The sequence below is a fragment of the Humulus lupulus genome, chromosome 5, assembly GCF_963169125.1.
Source record: "Humulus lupulus chromosome 5, drHumLupu1.1, whole genome shotgun sequence".
In the NCBI taxonomy this organism is placed as follows: Eukaryota; Viridiplantae; Streptophyta; class Magnoliopsida; order Rosales; family Cannabaceae; genus Humulus; species Humulus lupulus.
This window is the reverse complement of record NC_084797.1, coordinates 40,584,078-40,604,286: the sequence shown is the minus strand read 5'-3', so window position 1 is coordinate 40,604,286 and position 20,209 is coordinate 40,584,078. Positions and strand designations below refer to the sequence as shown.

Below are 20,209 nucleotides of genomic sequence, written 5' to 3'. Positions count from 1 at the left end.
ATGGGAAATGGATGGAGAGTGTCAGAGAGCGTGGAGCTCAGGTAATGATACATCCGTTTATTGGATTAGCCGGGGGCGGAGGCCCCAGTGATCAAGAAAGAAAAGTTAACAATATTTTTAGCACCCATGGCCTAGAAAAAGGGGTTTCAAAATGTTCAAATAGGCCATCAGGGCAAGGATGAGTACTGGAAACTCTACTCGAAATGCGCTCGGTGTAGGATGCGCCATCCGGGAGAATGTCGAGCAAAGTCATGTTTCTTATGTGGGATGGTTGGGTTCTTCAAGAGAGATTGCTCAAGATTGAGGAAGGACAAACCAAAGGGGGTGGATAGCTCGACTTCAGTTCGAGTGTTCGCTCTAACGCAGTCAGAGGCTGAGCTAGTCCCTCAGTAGTGACAGGTCAGCTTCCTAGTTCTAATTCTAATATTGTGCTGATTAGTTTTGGTGTCATGTGGTTCTTTGTTTTGTTGTATCAAGTAGAGGTATAGACTTGGTATGCAGATTATGTGATTATGCTATGATGAGAATTTGGAATTCTATTGGTAACTTTTAAGAGATGGGTTAGATTATTGTGGGAAAGGACCCATCAGTTGATTTGATATAGTTGGTTATGACCAACTTTGATACAATCCTAGATATGGATTGGTTAGCCAAGTATGGGGAAATGATAGATTGCAAGAAAAAGATGGTAACCCTTGAGCCTGAGGGTGAGAAACCTTTTATATTTGTTGGCACTGTGCATGGACCCCGTATACCTATGATATATGTACTTAGAGCTAGAGACCTATTGTAGAAGAGATGCACAGGATTCTTAACTAGTGTGGTGGATACCACTTAGGTCGTGCCACTAGGACCAAGACACACTGGATTAGTCTAAGAAATTCTAGATGTGTTTTCAGAGGATTTTCCAGGGTTACCTCTACATAGGGGAATAGAGTTTGTTATTGAATTGGTGCCAGGGACGGAACTAGTATCTAGGGCACCGTATTGAACGACTCTAGCAGGGTTGAAGGAACTAAAGTTCAGTTACAGGGTAAAATGGTATTCTCCAAGATAGATCTTCGATCTGGTTATTACTAGTTGAGGATCAGAGAGAAGGGTTGTATAGAAGATTGCCTTTCGTATCAGATATGGGCATTAGGAGTACTTAGTCATGTCTTTTGGTTTGATTAATGCCCCAGTTATTATTGTTGATCAGATGAATCGAATGTTCAAAGAATATCTAGATTGGTTTGTGATCGTCTTTATCGACGATATTGTACTCTTAGTTGTATATTGGGCAAGGCCAAGGAACCCCTCAGAGGTCAGAAGTTTCCTTGGATTGGCAGGGAATTACATGTATTTTGTGGAAGGATTCTCAAGGATTGTTACCTCATTGATAGAATTGACATGCAAAAGCAGAAGTTTGCATGGTTAGATAAGTGTGAGAACAACTTTTAAGAACTGAGGCAATGATTGATTATAGCTCCAGGTCTGAGTCTTCCTACAGATTAGAACAAGTTTATGGTCTAAGTTGTGTCCTTATATAGACAAAATAGGTGATTGCCTACGCATCATGTTAGTTGAAGGATATGACCAGAGCTAGAGTAGAGTAACTGGTGGGCCCGTTGGCCAACATTATGCTTAAGTTTACTTGTTTTAAAGAGAATCAAGGAAAACAATTGAGTGACCCACAGAAGGGAAGGATTGGAGGATGTCTTAGCTAGAATAGCTAAGGACTATGCAGTGTCAGGCATGAGTTTATTGAGGTATAAGGATCGGACTTGGGATCCGATCAACACTGGGATTAAAAGGGAGATTCTGGATGAATCTTATACTACCCCCTTATTCTCTTCATCTAGACACCATGAATATGTACCAAGATCTAAAAGCTTTATATTGATGGCCTGGGATGGAAATGGACATAATTGAGTACGTACCAAAGTACCGACTTGTTAGCAAGTCAAGGCGGAGTATCAAAACCAATAAGGCTATTACAGCCTTTGAGTATCCCAAAGTGGAAGTGGGAGGACATCACGATGGATTTCATGGTGGGATTTCCCAGGATAGTGGGCCAGCATGATTCAATCTGGGTCAAGGCGGAGTATCAAAACCAATAAGGCTATTACAGCCTTTGAGTATCCCAAAGTGGAAGTGGGAGGACATCACGATGGATTTCATGGTGGGATTTCCCAGGATAGTGGGCCAGCATGATTCAATCTGGGTCATTATGGATCGGTATATGAAGTCAGCTCACTTTTTATCAGTGAGGATGAACAATATAGTTGACTAGAATACAGATCTTGATGTGAGAGAGATAGTGCGCCTTCTTGAGACTTTGAGGTCTATCTTGATGGATAGGGACCCTGTTTTTACTTCCAAGTTTTGGGGAAAGTTTATGGAAGGCGATGAGTATATAGTTGAAGTTCAGTACAACTTATTATCCTCAGACTGATGATCAATCAGGGAGGATTATCTAGATATTAGAGGACATTCTACAAACATGTATATTGGACTTGGAAGGGTCCTGGAATGAATATTTGCCTCTTATAGAGTCAACCTATAATGATAGCTACTAGTTGATTATTGGAGTGGCACCTTATGAGATGTTGTATGGTAGGAAGTGTAGATTTCTCATTCATTGGGATGAGATGTGTGAGAGGAAATATTTGGGTCCTGAGGTAGTTCAGAAGACCACTGAGGCTATTGAAAAGATTAGAGCTCGGATGCTCACTTCTTTGAATAGATAGAAAAGTTATGTTAATTTGAAATGCAGGAACGTGGAGTTCCAAGTGGAAGACTATGTCTTCCTTAGAGTATCACCATGGAAATGGGTGAGGAGATAAGGGCAAGTTTAGCCCTAGATTTTTAGGACCGTTTGAGATCTTAGAGAGGATCGGTCAGGTGGCCTATAGATTGGCCTTACCATCAGTGTTGTTGGTCGTACACAATGTATTTCATATTCCATGTTGAGGAAACATGTATTAGATGAGACTCATGTGTTGAGTTATGAGGATCTGGAACTGGCGGTAGAGTTATCCTATGAGGAATAGCCAGTTCATATTTTAACAGAAAGGATAAGGTTATGAAGAACAAAACTATACCTTTGGTTAAGGTATTATACAAAATTAGTAAGGTTGACAGAGCGACTTGGAAACTGGAATCAGATATGCGGGATCTACATCTCGAGTTGTTCAGGTAAAATTTCAAGGATGAAATTCCTATAAGGAGGGGATAGTTGTAACGTCCCAAATTACATAATAAGGCTTAAGGCCTTGAATAGGGGGTCAGGATGGAAAATTATAGAAATTATGTGATTATGTGATATATATGTGTATCATTATATGATTATGTGAGTTATATTATAATATGACTTGATATGCATGTTTAGGTGTATTAAATATGCATGTGGGCTCATTTCTGATTAAAAGGGCAATTTTTGTAATTTGGCCCGTTCTGTGTATATTTGGCATATATGTGATATATGTGTGAGACCACATCATTATGTGGATATATTTGGGTTACTTGGCATGAGATGATCCTAGGGATCACGCTAGTGGGAAAGTCACAACGAGATTAATATTTGACTTGGGGTGAGTCAATGGGTATTCTAGGTATTTAGTACATTACTGGGATATTGGGTAATGAGAATGAATATCTGAGGATATATTTGGAGTTAGTGAGATCAGGAGAGAATTATGGGGATTTTGACTATTTTTCCATCGGGGACGTTTTTGGGGTATCTCGAGCCTTGGGGATTTATTTAAGGTTACTTAAGCTTGAAGTAACCCGAAAAAATAAGAAACACATTCAAACACACACACTCTCTCTCTTTCTCGTTCTCCTTTTTGATGCTCGATAGCGTTTTTGAAGGAACTCGAGTTTTAGGGCTCGGATTCAATCAAGGTTAGAGTCATAATGATTCTAGGGAAGAATAAAAGCTTGATAGCCGGAGGATTTAATGGAAAACAACATAATCAGAGGTAATTTAAGCTTTGAATTTATGAGTTTTGGTTTCCTTAAGTTCTTGAGTTTTGATTTGGATTAGAGATTTAGTGAAGGTTTTGATTGAAGTTGAGCTTGGGTTTTAATGGTATTTATGTGCCGATAATGTTTGGGGGATTTAATTTTGAGTTTGGGATTCAATTGGGTTGGATTTTGGGTGAAATTGGGTGAGGAAAAACAGAGATATCTGGGTACGCGGGGACACACCGCGACCTGTGTGAATCCAGGGCACAGGAGTGGTTCTATCTAGGAGGCATCCTGCGACACTCATGGTCATGTCGCGGCCCGTGTCCTGAATTTCAAACAGGGGGTTTTCTGTCTGGGAGGCATACCACAACCCTTAGGGGCAAGTCACAGCCTGCCTGGGCAACTTTGGCCACCTTAGGATTTTAATGACGGGAATTCAAACATAAGGGCTCGGGATCGATCCTACTACCTAGTTTAGTAGAGCTCGACGTCTCGGAGACTAGGACTCAGTCTGGAAACCTTTATTTACTCATTTTTGGCGAGATTCTATATTATGGTTGTGACTAGGTTATCGCTAGGGGCTCGGAATCAGGATCGTGCTCAAGGGTTGTTCATTGGTAACCTGTGTTTGGACTAAAGGTAAGAAAAATGCACTCGATATGTGATACATGTGATTATGGCTTGGCCCGAAATGTTGAACAGGAATATGGATAGGGCAAGAACGCCTATAAATGTACATGATTATGATTATGCATGTGATTGTTGATTAAGCATGCTGAATGCTTTATATTTGGATATTTGACATATGATATATGCCTGCTTGCATTATCTTATTGAGAAAGGCTTGACTTATCAGTCAAGGACGGCAATAGTGCTGAGTGTTGGTCATAAAGTCTTGACTTATTAGTCAAGGACGACCTTAGCACGCTGAGTGCTAGTCATAAAGCATTGATTTATTAGTCAAGGATGGCCTTAGCACGCTGAGTGTTGGTCATAATGCATTGATTTATTAGTCAAGGACGGCCTTAGCACGCTGAGTGCTGGTCGTAAAACATTGACTTATTAGTTAAGAACGACCTTAGCACGCTAAGTGTTGGTCAAAAAGCATTGACTGATGTGTCAAGGATGGCAATAGCGTGCTGAGCGCTAGTTGTTATTGATAACTCTATAAAATAGAGATATTTTACCACTCTTTATGTGCTAATTGTTGCTTAATTCTTGAGTTTTTAATTGATTTTAAGTAATTTTGAATTTATTAGGTTTATTTTAATTTTATAGATTTTTGTGTATTTTTTGTTATATTATTGTAAAATGTTATGGCTTAATTAGTTAAAATTAATATTGTTAAGTTAGGAGTAAAAAGATGTAATTTTGAGCTTAAATGTTTTGTAAATTAAATTTTAATTAATATTTTCATGGAAGTTATATTGTATATTTTATTAGTGAAAATATTTAATTTTAATTTAGTTTATAATTATTTTGTAGGAAATAATGTTATTTTTAGGTGCTTGAAATGCAAGGAAAATGATGAAAAAAAAGTGGCATTTGTGAAGAGGAAATAGCAAATTTTGGCACAAGGCCATCTCATTTCAGCAACACACCAAGCCCACGCTGATGCTCCCTTTCCAGCCGAATTCTCCCACAGTCCCAACCATTTTCCATCAGCCGTACCCCAGCACTTCAGCCTCCCAGCGTGACTCCACGGAAGCTCAAGCCATGCCTCAACAAGCAGCAACCTTCCACCTGATGCACCAGCCTTCCCACCTCCTTCGGGCCCAAGCCCAGCCCGCCAACATCACCTCCCTGCCACCCTTCAGCAGCCATTCGGCCCAAGCCCAGCCCGCCAACAACCAGCCCGCCTGGCACTTCACCTGAAGCAATCAATCCCAGGCCCAATCTCCCCTGCCACAGCCACAAAAAGACCAAAACTCACATTTTTATTCCCAATATTTTTCACTCAAATATCAATTCACTCTTCCCTATTTTTTTTACCTAAATAAACATTCCTAATTCATTTTTTTACCCTAGCTTTTCACTAATATTTTACCCAACCAAACATTTCATCTTTCCAATACTCTTACACTTACTCTATTTATCCTACCACTTTCCAACACAATTAAATTAATCAATTTATTTATTTTAATTTGATTAATTTAATCTCCATATTTTGCCTATAAATAGAGTCTTGTAAGACCATTTGGGGAGCTCTTCTTCATCTTTTCAACCTCTTCTAAACTTCATATTTTTCACTATTTTCTCTCTACCATTTTCATATTTTGAAGAGCATGTCAAGTATGTTATTTTGTAATTTTTATTTCAATCTAGTTATGAGCTTCTAATCTTTTTTCAAGATTATTAAGATGATGATGAAGCAAAGTGTAACTAGATAGTATTTTTTGTTGTATGTTGATTTCTCATTTGTGCAACATTGTTTATGGATTTTTCTATCAAAGATATGCATTTTTCATCTATTATTGATTGTTAAAGCATATTACACTTAGTTCTTCATCATGCAAAAATATGATATTCTTTGATTAAATGTTTTTCATTAAATTGTTCACATCTAATTCTTAGAGCATAAGTATCATATTTTGCCTAAACATAATCTCTTTGATTTTTTGTAGTTTCATTAGGTTGTAACACAATTAATGCTTAGAAATTATATCTTATATAAGTAAAGAAAAATCATACATTTTTTAAAGTAACTTGTGCTTGAATAGAAAATGTATTTTGAAAAAAAGTATAGTGTGATTTATTTCAACTATATCTAAACTTGGGAATCAATATACTTATAAATATTATTGAACTTGCATTTTGTGGATTCTAATATCTTAATAATCTTATTTTACATATCTCATTTGAAAACTATTTTATTATTTAATCTTAAATCTTTTTATTACTTGTCTTTTATTTTTCTAAAACAAAATCTCATCAAATATTTCGAACTAGGTTAGAATATTCTTGCTTTGTTTGAAATAGTTTCTTTTGATGTTAGTCAATTCCCATGGGTTTGACCTCGTACTTACATAAACATTATATTCTGAAATGATTCATGCACTTGCGAGTTTAAATATTAAAACACCCTCTTTTGGGATCAACAGTTATGGTTATGCCTAACCAGGAGTGCATCATACACTTGACCGACCTATTGGTCATGAGAAAACTTGAGTGCCAGGTACGCTGGGCCAGTTCCAAGGCTGATTATACAGAGGACAGGGCAAAGGGCCCTGGGGTGACTCATTAGTCCCATATCCTTGCTGAACCCCAGTATGATTCCATAATCATGTATTTTGGGCATTGGATCCCAGTATGATTCCATAATCATGTATTTTGGGCATTGGAACTCGGTATGATTCTTTGATCGTTTATCTTGGGCGATTGGCCTGTATGACACTATAGTCATTTATATGCATGGTATGCATGCATGAGTAAGGTATTACTGCTAGGCATGCTTATTATGATTTGGTAATATGTTATTAACTGCTTATAAGCATGTTTAAGTTTTTTTGCTGAGCCTTGGCTCATGGGTGCTTGTGGTGCAGGTAAAGGGAAAAGAAAGTTGGATCATTCTTGAGTTGGAGATCTTAGGTGATGATGTGTACATATGTGGCTGCTCGACCACCACGACCAAGGGTTTAAAGAGGAACTAGGGTCAAACCCTATTTTGCTGCTTAGGTCGGCAGGTTGTAATTTTTTCATTGTAGTTAACCTTTTAAATGTATTTTGGGATCCCATGTATGAAGTAAACGTTTTAATGAAATCATGGTACCTGTGACCAAAATTTTTAACCCTAAACCGTTAATCACGTTTAGTTATACGGTTATGACCAAATGACTCGTTTAGCAAGTTTAGCACTATTTAAAATACACAGTGTAACGGTCCCTGTGTAGTAGGGCGTTACACCTACGCTCCCTTGGCTTTTTCCAGATTGTCCTCAATCTAGATTCGAGCCTGATGAGCATCATTGACTAGCTTTTCTTGGATCGCGATCTTCGAGGAAAAGAGGGAACACTTGCGCATGAATCCAAGGAGAGTCTGAAAGACAACATGATAACAGTTAGAGAATAAAGAAATAACCATGAAAATAAAGATCAGGTAAAGTAGAATTACAGAAATCCCATGCTCCATAGTCTGATCGAAGAGAGTCATTGCGTTATCTCCTTTCAGAAACTTCCACACATTAGCGTTAAGGTTGTTGCATGATTGGCCTGCCTGGGACAGCAAGTCCAAGCATAAGTCGGCCCCTAGGGCCCAAACTCGTTTGCCAAGGGATACTCTGGCATGTGTGGTTGGTGCAAAACCTACGGACCACGATTGGAGCTGGGGCGCCTGCTGGTTTTGAGATTGTAAGATCTATAACCTTCTTGCCTTTGTCCCCAACGGGAACTATGCTAGGAGGAGGAGGTGGAGTCTTTTGTCTTGTGGGGGGGATAGACACCTTAGTCTTTGGCTCGCTGGCGGTGGCTTTTGAGTTCGGAGGAGTCTTAGCCTTAGGCTCGCTGGAGACAGCTTTAGTAGTCACCAAGAGAGGGTCCTCAGTAACCCTTGCGACCTTGGAAGGAGGCACGCCCTTCTTTGACGACATGTGACCCCGCTTGCTGCCTCGGGCCTTGGGGGAATCTCGAGGATATTGTCGAGGTCGGAGTCCATCTCGCCTGAAAAAGAGAAAGATTGATTATGATTGGGAAAAAGAAACTATATAAGTATAACATTGAAAACTGCTTAGCAAAAGGAACCTAACTGGAGGACTCCTTTGAGCCCGAGCTCGGGGACCAAGAAATCCCACTATCATCTTACAAGGCTAAGAGGGTTCGTTCCCTAAAAGTAGGGGACATCCTGGATAGATCCATATAGTTGTTAGTCTTGTATTGGATTGATATCCCATCCCAAACCTCATTTAAGCTCTACATTGTCTGGTATTTCCCCAACCAACTATCGAACCTATGTGCCTTAAGATCTACCCCCAACTAGACCATAAAGTTGTTCTAGGGATTTTTGAACAGGTCTACAACATTGGGTTCCTGTTTAAGAAGGGTAGGAGATCATATCGATAGGTCTAGCACGACTCTACCTCCATCAGATGAACTCATCAAGGCCTCATCTTGTGCTTCATTTCCCGAGCACGAAGGTTCGATGGGATGGGGAATAGGGCCACGCAAGTGTGAGCTCTCATGCTTCCCCCTAGTGGGAAGCTTGGTCATTGGTAATGGGATGTCTTCCCACCTCAAGAATTTATGAATCCTGACATCGTTTGTAGACTCGCCCTCGCCCAAGAGACCGCACTGTCGGAGCTTGTCCTCGTGAAGGAGGTAGTTAAGGGACCGTCGGCCATACAGGAGCTTAAAAATCTCCTCTTGGTGGTCTTTCATGTCCTTGGTGAGCTGCAAACGATGATAGTTGGATGAACAAATTGAATGGAATGAGCAGTGTGAGCTTAGAGTAAAAAATAAAAAGGATATTTTATTAAAGGAGATCGAAACGAATTATGGCGAAGTACTTACGAATTCATTGGCAGGAATAAAATCTAGATGGACAGTGGCTGCTAGTCCAGAAGAAGATGGTCTTGAAGTTGGGGGGATGGTTAGGGATGTCCTCGAACATCCTTCTCTCTTTGGGGTAGCTCGAAAGGTAGTAAAAATCGTCACCATCGTGAGCACGAGAAGGGTTACTCTTCAATCATAAGAGATACATGATCTCGTGTGTTGAAGGTCCATCCCACTTCATCTCGTGGTATAGTGACCTCAGAGCGGCTAGGACTTTGTATGAATTGGACTGAAGCTGGAACAAGGCGATATTGACGTAGTCAGTATAATTCCGAAAATAGTCCTTCAAGGGCAGTAATGCCCCAGCTCGCATATGTTTGCGACTTCAGGCCGCGAGCTTGACTTTCCTCTCAGGGTCGTCTTCACCCGGAGAAAAGCAACTCCTCTCGTCGGAGCTAGCAGGTAGACACACCATTTTTCCAGATAACTATAATCCATGGCAGGCCAGCAGTTCTGAAATCTTCCTGGTGGAAGTAACAAAACCTTGATAATGTTCAGCCTCGAAGAAAGAGCTCTCCGAGACTGGGATGGAAAGAATTTTGGAGGCGGTGTGTGTGGTTGGTCGATCCAATATACTCTCATGAATTCGAAAGAGATTTAGCCTGGGGAAAAGGCTTTTGTGACCCTAGACTTGGGGTCTAGCAAAATTGGTTGGATCTCGAGGTCTGGGTCTGGATACGCAGCAAATCGTAGCCTCTTTGTTTTTCCCTCTTCGGCCTCGTCGATCTAACATCGACAGTGGGTTCGAATATCTTCCTATTCGAAACGTTCCTTGTGTTCTTGGATCAGCCGTTGGTTTCGAGTAAATGGTAACTCAGGTTGAGGAGACAGTGGGTGGTAAGGGATCGCAAGCTCAGGCCCCCATCAATTCTTTGAAAACTGCAACATCTAACAAGAAAGAAAAAAGTGAGGGCCCAATATTTAAAGAAAAAAAAGAGTGGAAAGAATTAAGGCTCGATAAGTTGAGTTTGCAAACTCGAGATAACGAGATTGCATTAATCGAGCCTGAAGGCTCGAAATAGCGAGATTGACTCAAATGCCAAAATTGAGCTATTAAAAGTTCAGGGCATTGAGAGTGGGGTGGTTACTTTCAGTTTGGGACATCCTGAATTTCTAAGAAGAAATGGGCAGTTACCCAAAAAGGAGATATTATTGGGATACGTGCGTTAAAACACTAACTCAAAACTTTTTTTCTTAAGCTACACGAAACCTATAACCTATTACCCCATAACCTAAAAAATGTGTCATTTTTATCTGTTTTCATCAAATTTTTTCCTAAACATATCGTTGTTTACTATGAATCCATACAAATCAAGAACATCATTTTACAAAGAAGGTTTCAAGAACATAGCATGAACCAGTGAAAACTATATGTAAAATACGAAGAAAAGATTTGAAAACTTACACGTTGGAAGTTGATGAGGGAATCAAAGAGTCAACTTGTAATGATGGTGTAAAGAGATCCTTTGAAAGTCGCCTTCGAAGGGGGATCGAGTGGGAAATTGAGGAATTTTTGAGATGTCTGGTTTTTTCTTCGAAAACATGCAATAGATAGGGGCTCTGGTTCATGTTTTTCTTTTCTAAAAGGTGAAAAAATGAAAGTGAAGGTGAGGAAGGTGAAAAGGGGATTTAAATAGGCAAAAATGTGGTATTCAAAGGGGAATATGAGCCCTTGATTTGGGTTAAAATGTGATCTAAGGGACCACATTCTATTTCAAAAATTGGCGGCAAAAAGGGAATAGGAAGGGACGTGCGCAGAGAAAAGAGTACTCAAGTACTGTCGGTATGCAATCCCCTAGGAACACATGTCCACACTCGAGTGTGGTAGGTGAGCACGTTTTTCGAAAGTGAAGTTCAAAAGTTTCATTCTCAGAGGATTCGAACCAACACTTTTGAGGGGGCAAAATGTTACACACAAATTTTGGGATTAAACAAATAGCCTCAAAATGTAGGCTCATAAAGGTTAAGTTCAGGATTAACAAATGTTGGCAGTACACTTGTACGAATTGTCAAATGGTTCTAGATCTACCATCAGCGCTCGACCATGAGTTTCAGCGCTAGAGCATGGGTTGCAGGCTCGAGGATACTATCCTTCTCGGCGGAACGGGCTCGATCGACTCAGTGAGAGGGTAGGAAGTAACAATTGGAATGGTGAGCTCGAAGTTTGGTTGATCTCAAAAATGTGTTAAAGCGATGATCGAGCTCGACGACGTGTTTACCACACGGAAAAGCTGTTAGGATATCCCTATTTCTTGGGGATTCGGCAAAATTATGTGTTGAATCTCTATTTTTATAGGATTGTTATGTAATTAATGCACTTTATTTGTATTATTAATTTCGATATTTTTTGAATTTAAACATTTGGCTGTAACTTCCTAGAATTGGGGGGAAGATATTCCTATAACCAGGTCTATAAATAACTTGGACTAGGTCAATTGTATTCACACACAATTTTGTACAGATAAGAGACTCTGGGAAATTGCTTTCATCTAAAGCTTCTACAAAGTGGTCATAATAATAGTGACTCATGGACGTAGGCAGATTTTAACTGCTGAAACACGTTAAAAATCTCTGATTTCTTCTACTTATTCTAAATAATTGTGTATTGCTCTATATAATTAAGTTGACGAAAAACGACGTCAACAAGTACCACAATGTTAACGCTTGATTTTGTCAACAACAATGTTCTTATAGAAGCGACAATGATTTAGTGTTTAGGATGATTGAATGGTGAAGAATATGAAGTTTACAGTGATCCAGCCCTAAAAGGTCAGCTACATTTAAGCAAGTTTTTATAGATATTCTTTGTATGGGGATTTTTTACAACGGTTCTGGCATGCAAAAAACAATTGTTTGTTACATGGTGACCCTGCTATTTATAGGATAGTCTTTACACCTTAATCTTATGACACCTTGTTACAATCATTCATTAATTTAAATTTAATTAAAAGAAAACTCAATCAAATATCTAATTTTGTTTCCCAATTTAGTGCAGTAGACTAATTAGACTTACTAACTAATTTATTGGTTGCCAAAAAAATATATTTGCATTGATTGTTAATTCTGCATCTTCACATAATCTCAACCAAATACTTGAGCATTGCTCTCTCTCGGGCATACTTTCAATGGACGTATATCAACCACTCTTTTTGTACATTTCCTAGTTGCAAGCACTTAATTAATTTATAGACAGATTCTCACGACTTTACTTGAGCAAATAGATGCGTACCCCATAATCAAGCAGTGCTCATCCTTCCTAGACTTTATTTTAAAGTTATGCTACATGTTATTTTGGGCATGCTAAAACCACGCCTAGCACTACAATTGGACCACGGCCGAAAAAAAAAATGGTACAAAAATATATACAGTAAAATAAAATATCTATAAAACTACAGTGAAAATAAGTCAATGTCATGGCTTATCTCACAATCATGTCAATACCCAAGCTCAATAGTATTACGACATTGGTCCTGATGAACAAAAGACATAGAGTTTCCATCTATTAGAGACTGATTTTGATGAAAGCGAGAAACAAAAGTTGTTCGACAAAGATTGATGAAGGATGGTGTAAAAGGCAAAGATGAAGGCAAGGGTTATCTAGGGTGAGGAATTCGGTGATTGTCGATGTTTATAGTATTATGCACGTTAAAAGGGCCATATTCCATCACTTGGCATCTATTCTAATGATGTTCCAAACATGTATCCATTTCTCAACCGTTACAGCTTTAAAGGAGCATTCGAGGAGCTTGCTGAGAAAGCAAATATCCTGCCATAGACAACCAATATCAAGCTTGGTAGGTCGTATAAACAAGCTACTGTTGGATGCAGATCTTTACTACATTGTTGTTTTATAATTGGCTCTTTTATAGATGTAGGCACACTACCATGTCGTGTTATCTATCTATTCCTCTTTCATTGTTCTTGACGATTTTAGTTTCTCAATTATGATGATAACTCCTGATAACTCAAGGCCTTTCGGATTCTACTCCTATCTTGATGGATTAGTGCCAAATAGGGGGAGAAAGTGAGCTTCTTAGTACTCCTAATAAAATAAATTACCTATCTATTGGTTTATTAAAAGTGAATCTAACTTGATCATATGTTGGAATGAAGGGCTATTGACTTAAATACTGATAACAGAAAATTATTTGGAAGGGTTTTTTACAAATACCAATGTTACCAGCCAGGGTATCTATTGCATTTTCAAGCTCTTTTTTTTACTTATTTTTTATATGGAACAATGTTGTGAATTGTTCGAACATTTATTATTAAATTTAGCTTCATTCAGCCTCCACTTATAGGAGGTATGATGGCCAACTCATCTTTGTCTTTAACAATGGCCGAGTCAGTTGTGTATTCCTCGTTCAAAGCAACAACGATGCAACTTTTAATCTCTTGTAAGCGTGGGAAACTAGTCATAATCTTGCTTAAACAGTCACGAGTTGTACTATCTGATGGAACCTCCAATGGTGTCTCAGTTAAGCCGGTAAGATCTCGAGCTCTGGCAAAGAACAACACCTTTATCTTTACACTAGGATTCTCTTTTTCCATGTCAGTACGGCTCACAATATTGCTATGCGCTTTTACCTCCATAGACTATTTCATTATCAATATACCATGATCAGTGACAGTACTATCAACGGACATAAACCAAATAACTAGAGTTATTATATCGTGAATCATTAGGTTGTATTTCACATACCAAAATCTTTTGTGTGCAAATATGAGAAAGAAATAATAAAAAAGATAGATACATGAGCTTCATATATATAATGCGTAAATTCAAATTTCGACTTATTTTAGATGGCCATAGAAGATAAAAGTCACAAGAGAAGTAAACCACAACAGAACAAACAATTAGATATGGATATGTTAATTTCGAAAATAGCCATCTTATTTTCGTAGTTCAGGCAATTAGTTGAATACTAGTTTGAATAGAACAACCATGTGGATAGGCTAAGATTCATTAGAACATTTTTACAATTAGGTGGTGGGCAATGTTAATTTTTAAAAAATATGATTTTTATACAATCAATGTGCAAAAATATAAGAATTATACTTTTTTTAATTTGTATGGAAAAATATATTAAAGAAAAAGTTAAAGTATGATAAACACAATTAGTAACTAACTAAAATATAAAAATGTCATTTTTTTTTATCATAGTTATTTTTCTTTTGATTTTGAAGGTAATTGTATTTTATTTTTTTAATTTCTAATTTTTAATTTTTTCCTTCATTTTTTATTATTTTTTCTTCCATTTTTTTCTTTTTTTTTCCTACCAATTTTTTCTTTTATTCTTTCCATTCTTCTTCTTTTTATTTTTATACATTTATTAATTTTTTTTTATTTCATTTGTATTATTTTGTTTTTTTTTCATATTTTTTCAGTTTTCGTTTTTTTTTTTTCATTCTATTTTTTTTTCATTTTTGTATTTATTATTTTCTCTTATCATTTTTTTTCTTTTTTCACAAAAATGAGTTATTTTTCTTTTTCTTTTCTTCTTCTATTTTTTTCGTTTTTTTTTCTACTAATTTTTTCATTCATATTTTTTTTCTTTTCATTTTTCTATTATTTTTCTTCTCCTTCGTTTCATTTTTATTTATTCATCTGTTTTTTTTCATTCATTATTTTACTTATTCTTTTCTCATTCCATTTTTTTTCATTTTTTTCACACATATTTTAACATTACATAATTATTTTATTATTTTTTATATATTATCTTTTATTATTGTAATTTTTTTAGTTTTTTCCAATACATGTAAATAATTCAAATCAATTTTTTCAACATATTCTTTTCACCTTAACAATTATAGGAATACCAATATTTGGAAAGAAAAATAATAAAAATATGAAAATATGAATGAGTAACTGGTTAACTTCACGTTTTTTGTGCGTCTATTTCTGAGGGTAACAGGTTACCTTCACGTTTTGGTGAGTGTATATTTATAATTTCTTTATAGTAACTGGTTATCTATGTTACTAAAATCATAGTTACTTTTTCTTCATTTTTTAATGAAGTGTTATTCCACTTTTTCCTTCCAATTTGATGCTTATTTTCATATTTAACATGAGTAACTCGTCACCCTTTTTAAGTAACTAGTTACCCCTCTTATGACAGAAAGTTACTCATCTTAGGATAACTGGTTACCCATCTGGTGCATGTTATTTAACCTAGCTCTGTGATTTTTTTTACATAACTATCAAAGATCAATCAAGTCAATAGTTACCTTATCCAGGATTTGAAAAAAGAAACGTACAATCTAAAAAAATGTTTATAATAAATAAAAAATCATTTTAAAAACAATTCATATTACAAAAAAAAAATGCAACACAACCAAAGAAAAATTTAATATAAAATTAGTAATATTAAAAATAAAAGAAAACCAAAAAAATAATAATTAAATTATAAACTAACCATTCCAAATTAATAAAACTTGATTTAAGAGTAAAACTATGATATAAATCAATTTTTATACAAAAATATAGAAAAATAAATCCAAAAAAGTGAAAATTCTTAAAAAAAAATCATATATTAACTTTTTTTTAAAAAAACATATTTTTGCACACTCTATTAAAAATCTCATATAAATTTAATTTCCTCTTCAAATTTCGACTTATTTTAGATGGCCATAGAAGATAAAAGCCACAAGAGAAGTAAACCACAACAGAACAAACAATTAGATATGGATCTGTTAATTTCGAAAATAGCCATCTTATTTTCATACTTCAGGCAATTAGTTGAATACTAGTTTGAGTAGAACAACCATGTGGATAGGCTACGATTCATGAGAACATTTTTACAAACAGGTGGTGGGCAATGTTCTATACTCATAAATTTATAGCTACAAAAGATAAGACTAGAAACCTAAACAAGTAGCTACTAATAATGGAATAGTGAACAACACCCAAGACGGAGAAGAAACTCAAGGATAAAAAAAACAGATAAGAAAATTTTTTATAACAAAAAAGAGAGGGAGATAAGAATAATAAATCTCACGTCTATGGAGAGAGGAAGAATACAATCTTCAGGGACCTCGAAGAGAATTAATCAGAGTATTTTCAGATTAATTTGTTATACAATTTTAAACAGTTGTTTTAGAAAACAAGGTCAAACAATTATTTTTTCTATACAAAAATATTAATAGAACTGTGTTCTATTTTTATTATCTACTGTACAGCTATAACGAAAAGTTCCTCTGAAGAAATAGAACAATCTAATTAAGTTTTTTATGAAGAAAAATCTTAATACAATCGATAAAAGTCGTAATAACCATTCATTCATCGACAACATTTACTGTACCAACATTTCATCATAGAAGAGAGAGATCACCTTAAATTGCAGTAGGCAAGAAAGTATGTAACTCAATATGGAATAGGTTTAGTTTGGTTTGGTTTAGACTAATCATAGGTAGTTTGATTTTGTTTAGACTAATCATAGGCTCAGAATAAGGGACGGCTGGCTCTGCTTGGATTTCATTATCGTTTTATTTATTTATTTAAATAGTGCTTAACTTTCAACATTAAAGGAGAATCATCACCTATGTTTTGTTTCTGGGTCTATTTTGATAAACCCAGAAATAGCTCCGCACAAATGGTTGTGACTCTCAAATTTAGTATCTCACGCCCCAAAACAACCTTGGGAACTTTTCCAAAAACCAAATTCTTTATCAAATCCAAATACTGATTCTTCCCCATCCTCGAGCTCTCCAAATTGAACTTCAATATGTTCTCCGATGCCTAAAAACCCACCAAGATATCGGTCTTAGGAAAATATTTGTTTTATTATTTTTGCTATATTACGATGAATGAATGATTACTATACTTGCAACACATTTAAATTTGCACCCTTTTGTTTTGTAATTTGTTATGTTCTCCTCTGCATGAAAGTTAACTGAGGTTTCTTTTAGCTACGTACTAGGGTGAAAGGAACACATTACTTTCAATGCCTTCCGCTTCAGGGTACAATGGCTAGGTAAGAGTTTGTGCACAACTTTTCTTTTTTTAATAATATTAAAACTCTCAACTGTTGACATTTCATTTCAGATATTTGAATCATTTTGTGTTTGATGTCCTCTAGTGATACAAAGGTTCTCTATTCTCTGTCAATAGTATAAGAGTCCTAAAAAATCCATCAATTACTTTAACGAGGAACCCTTTCTTTTCAGCCTAGTGGTGTCTTGAGAAAACGTGCTGTTTAAAATCTTATTGATCCATCTTTCCATTTTCTCGTTTTAACTAATATGATTAAATAATCATATGACTATCTTCATTACATTACATCAAATGAAACTTTTTCTTGTAGTTTATTTCTCTATTCAACTCGTTGATATTGCATTTGTTTATTCAAATATTCTCATTTGCATTTTAACATGTTTGTCTTTGTTATTGACATATCTTAAATAATATTTCTTCCACTTTGGTTTTAAAAGAGGGATTGGTTTTTGGTATTTGGTTTTTTTCCTGGTTTGGAGGTTTAATGATTATTAAAAAGTGTATTGATAAAGGTTAAATATTGATAAAGTGGGGTTCAGTCTACCACTGATGATGGGTTAGGATGCTTCTTCTGGACAGAAACAAGAGAATAAAAAAGCAAAGCACTGAAATGGACTTGGTGGTGACAGTTAAAAGAAATGTACTGCAGAACCAAATAGAATTTCTAACTTCCACCATACCACAATTAACACTAGTGACTTCCAAATCTCAAAATGCAAATCAAACTCGTTACTAGATAATTAATATTGCTTCATTAAAATAATGTTGGAATTGAAGTAGTATGAGTAAATAATTATTAAGACAAAGATTAAATAAATATGTAGGACTTGGTCATCAAATTCAATAATCTTCAATGATGAAGATGCCAACTTTTTGGAAGAGACCACCTGGTCATTGGATTTGAGAAGCCTCAAAGGTCGGCCAATATTAGATTAGATTCTTTACTATATTAAAATATATGTTATAATCATGTGTGTGATTTTAGTCTAAATTTGTATTTTCCTTTGCTTTTAACTTGATTAGCATGAAGAAGTAGTGTCAAATAACCTCTCCGTTACACATGGCACAAGATTATGGCTGGATATCAGTTTTATATGATATGTTTATACCCTAAATTAATTTCATCATGAAATTATACTCACTAATTAAGTAAACATATTTACACATAAACAAAATTTCAGATAAAAATCTCAGATTCAATGTCACAAATTCAGAAAACAGTACAATATGATGTATTTTCACATATTCAGCAAACAAATTAAGCGAAGTTTCAGAAGAACGTGTTATTTCTTCAGCAAACAGAGAGTTGAACACATTATTTCAAAATAGATTTTTCACTTATATATCCAAATTAATATATATATATATATATATATAAAAACTAACCAGTGACTGACATAGCAATATCACAGGTTTCACACAGTCGACAAACAACATAAGAAGATTAATAAACTTGAAAAAACATACAACATATTAAGAACAATAGCATAACGTAATTTAAAAATCAAAATTAAAATATCATTTTAAAAAAGAAAACTATATTTACCGAGAAAGAGATGCCGAGATAGTGACGGAGTGAGAGAGAAGCCGAGACTGAGAGATGGTGGATGGACGGATCAGCTGGTTGGCATCGAGTTCACCGACCGGGAGAGAGAGAGAGAGAGGGTGTCGAGACTGGAGACGTGAGGCTAGACGTCCTAAATGGTAGAATCGAGGGAGATGAGCTGTGAGTTCGTGACAGAGGGAGGCGAGGCGATGGCCGTCGAGGTGCCGCGAGTAGAGACTAAAGAGAGGAGACTGAGAAAAATGAAAAGCGAAGACGGCTGGGAACCTGTGGTGAGTTTGAGAATATAAAAGTAGGTCTAGCTTATTATAAAATCCTTCTTATTTTAAAGAAAACATGTAACTTGTTGTTTGTCCTTTTATGAAAGGAAAAGGCAACTTTTAAAATGAAATTTGAGTTTTTATGCTTCATGGGCGGTGTAATTTAAAATAATGCTAAGTATTTGTATTATTTCAAAATGATGCTAATTTTTTTAGCATATAGAAAATACCTCTGTCACAACTCTACTCTCTCCTCTCTTCCCTCTTCTCCTCCTTCTCATTTCTTCCTCACTCACTTTCACTCACCTTACCTCACACCGCCACTAAGAACACCATGGTAAAGATCCTTACACTACCAAAAGTCGAGCAACCCCCTACGAAGGAAGTTATTTGTAGAGATCAAGACCAAAGTAAGGGTTGAGGAATCTTGGAGAAAAATCTTATGGGTACGCAATTTTTTCTTAAATACTTGGATTAGTGATGTTTCATTTAAACTTTTTGGGCATTTCGAATAGATCTAAGCAATATTTGTACATATTTTTGGTTTTTTTTTTTAATTTTTTGTCGATTTGTGTTTTCTGGGAATTTTTCTGGGTTTGAGTTGTGCTCGATGGTTACTTGATGTCTGCTCGATGCAGGCTCGATGGCACGTCCTTTTTTATGGTTGCATGTTGTACTCGATACCTACTCGATGGGTGCTCGATGGTAATGTGCATTCTCACTATTTCATGCATGCTCAATGGATGCTCGATGCCTGCTCGATGCAAGCTCGATGGCACATCGTTTTTTACGGTTGCATGCTTGCTCGATTGTTACTCGATACTTGCTCGATGCAAGCTCGATGGTAATGTGCATTCTCACTATTTTGTGCATGCTTGATGGAGGCTCGATGCCTGCT

The 20,209-nt window shown here is 36.1% G+C and overlaps 1 protein-coding gene across 1 annotated transcript; it reads right to left on the bottom strand.

The window, feature by feature from the left end:
* Positions 1–13,594: 13,594 nt before the first annotated feature.
* LOC133834773 (molybdopterin synthase sulfur carrier subunit) lies at positions 13,595–19,356 on the bottom strand. The gene is made up of 2 exons (XM_062264517.1): positions 19,034–19,356; positions 13,595–14,090 (listed from the first exon to the last, which is right to left on the bottom strand). Exon 2 carries the CDS (start codon positions 14,085–14,087, stop codon positions 13,779–13,781), a length of 309 nt encoding a protein of 102 aa, XP_062120501.1. The 5' UTR covers positions 14,088–14,090; positions 19,034–19,356; the 3' UTR covers positions 13,595–13,778.
* Between the last annotated feature and the right edge of the window lie 853 nt (positions 19,357–20,209).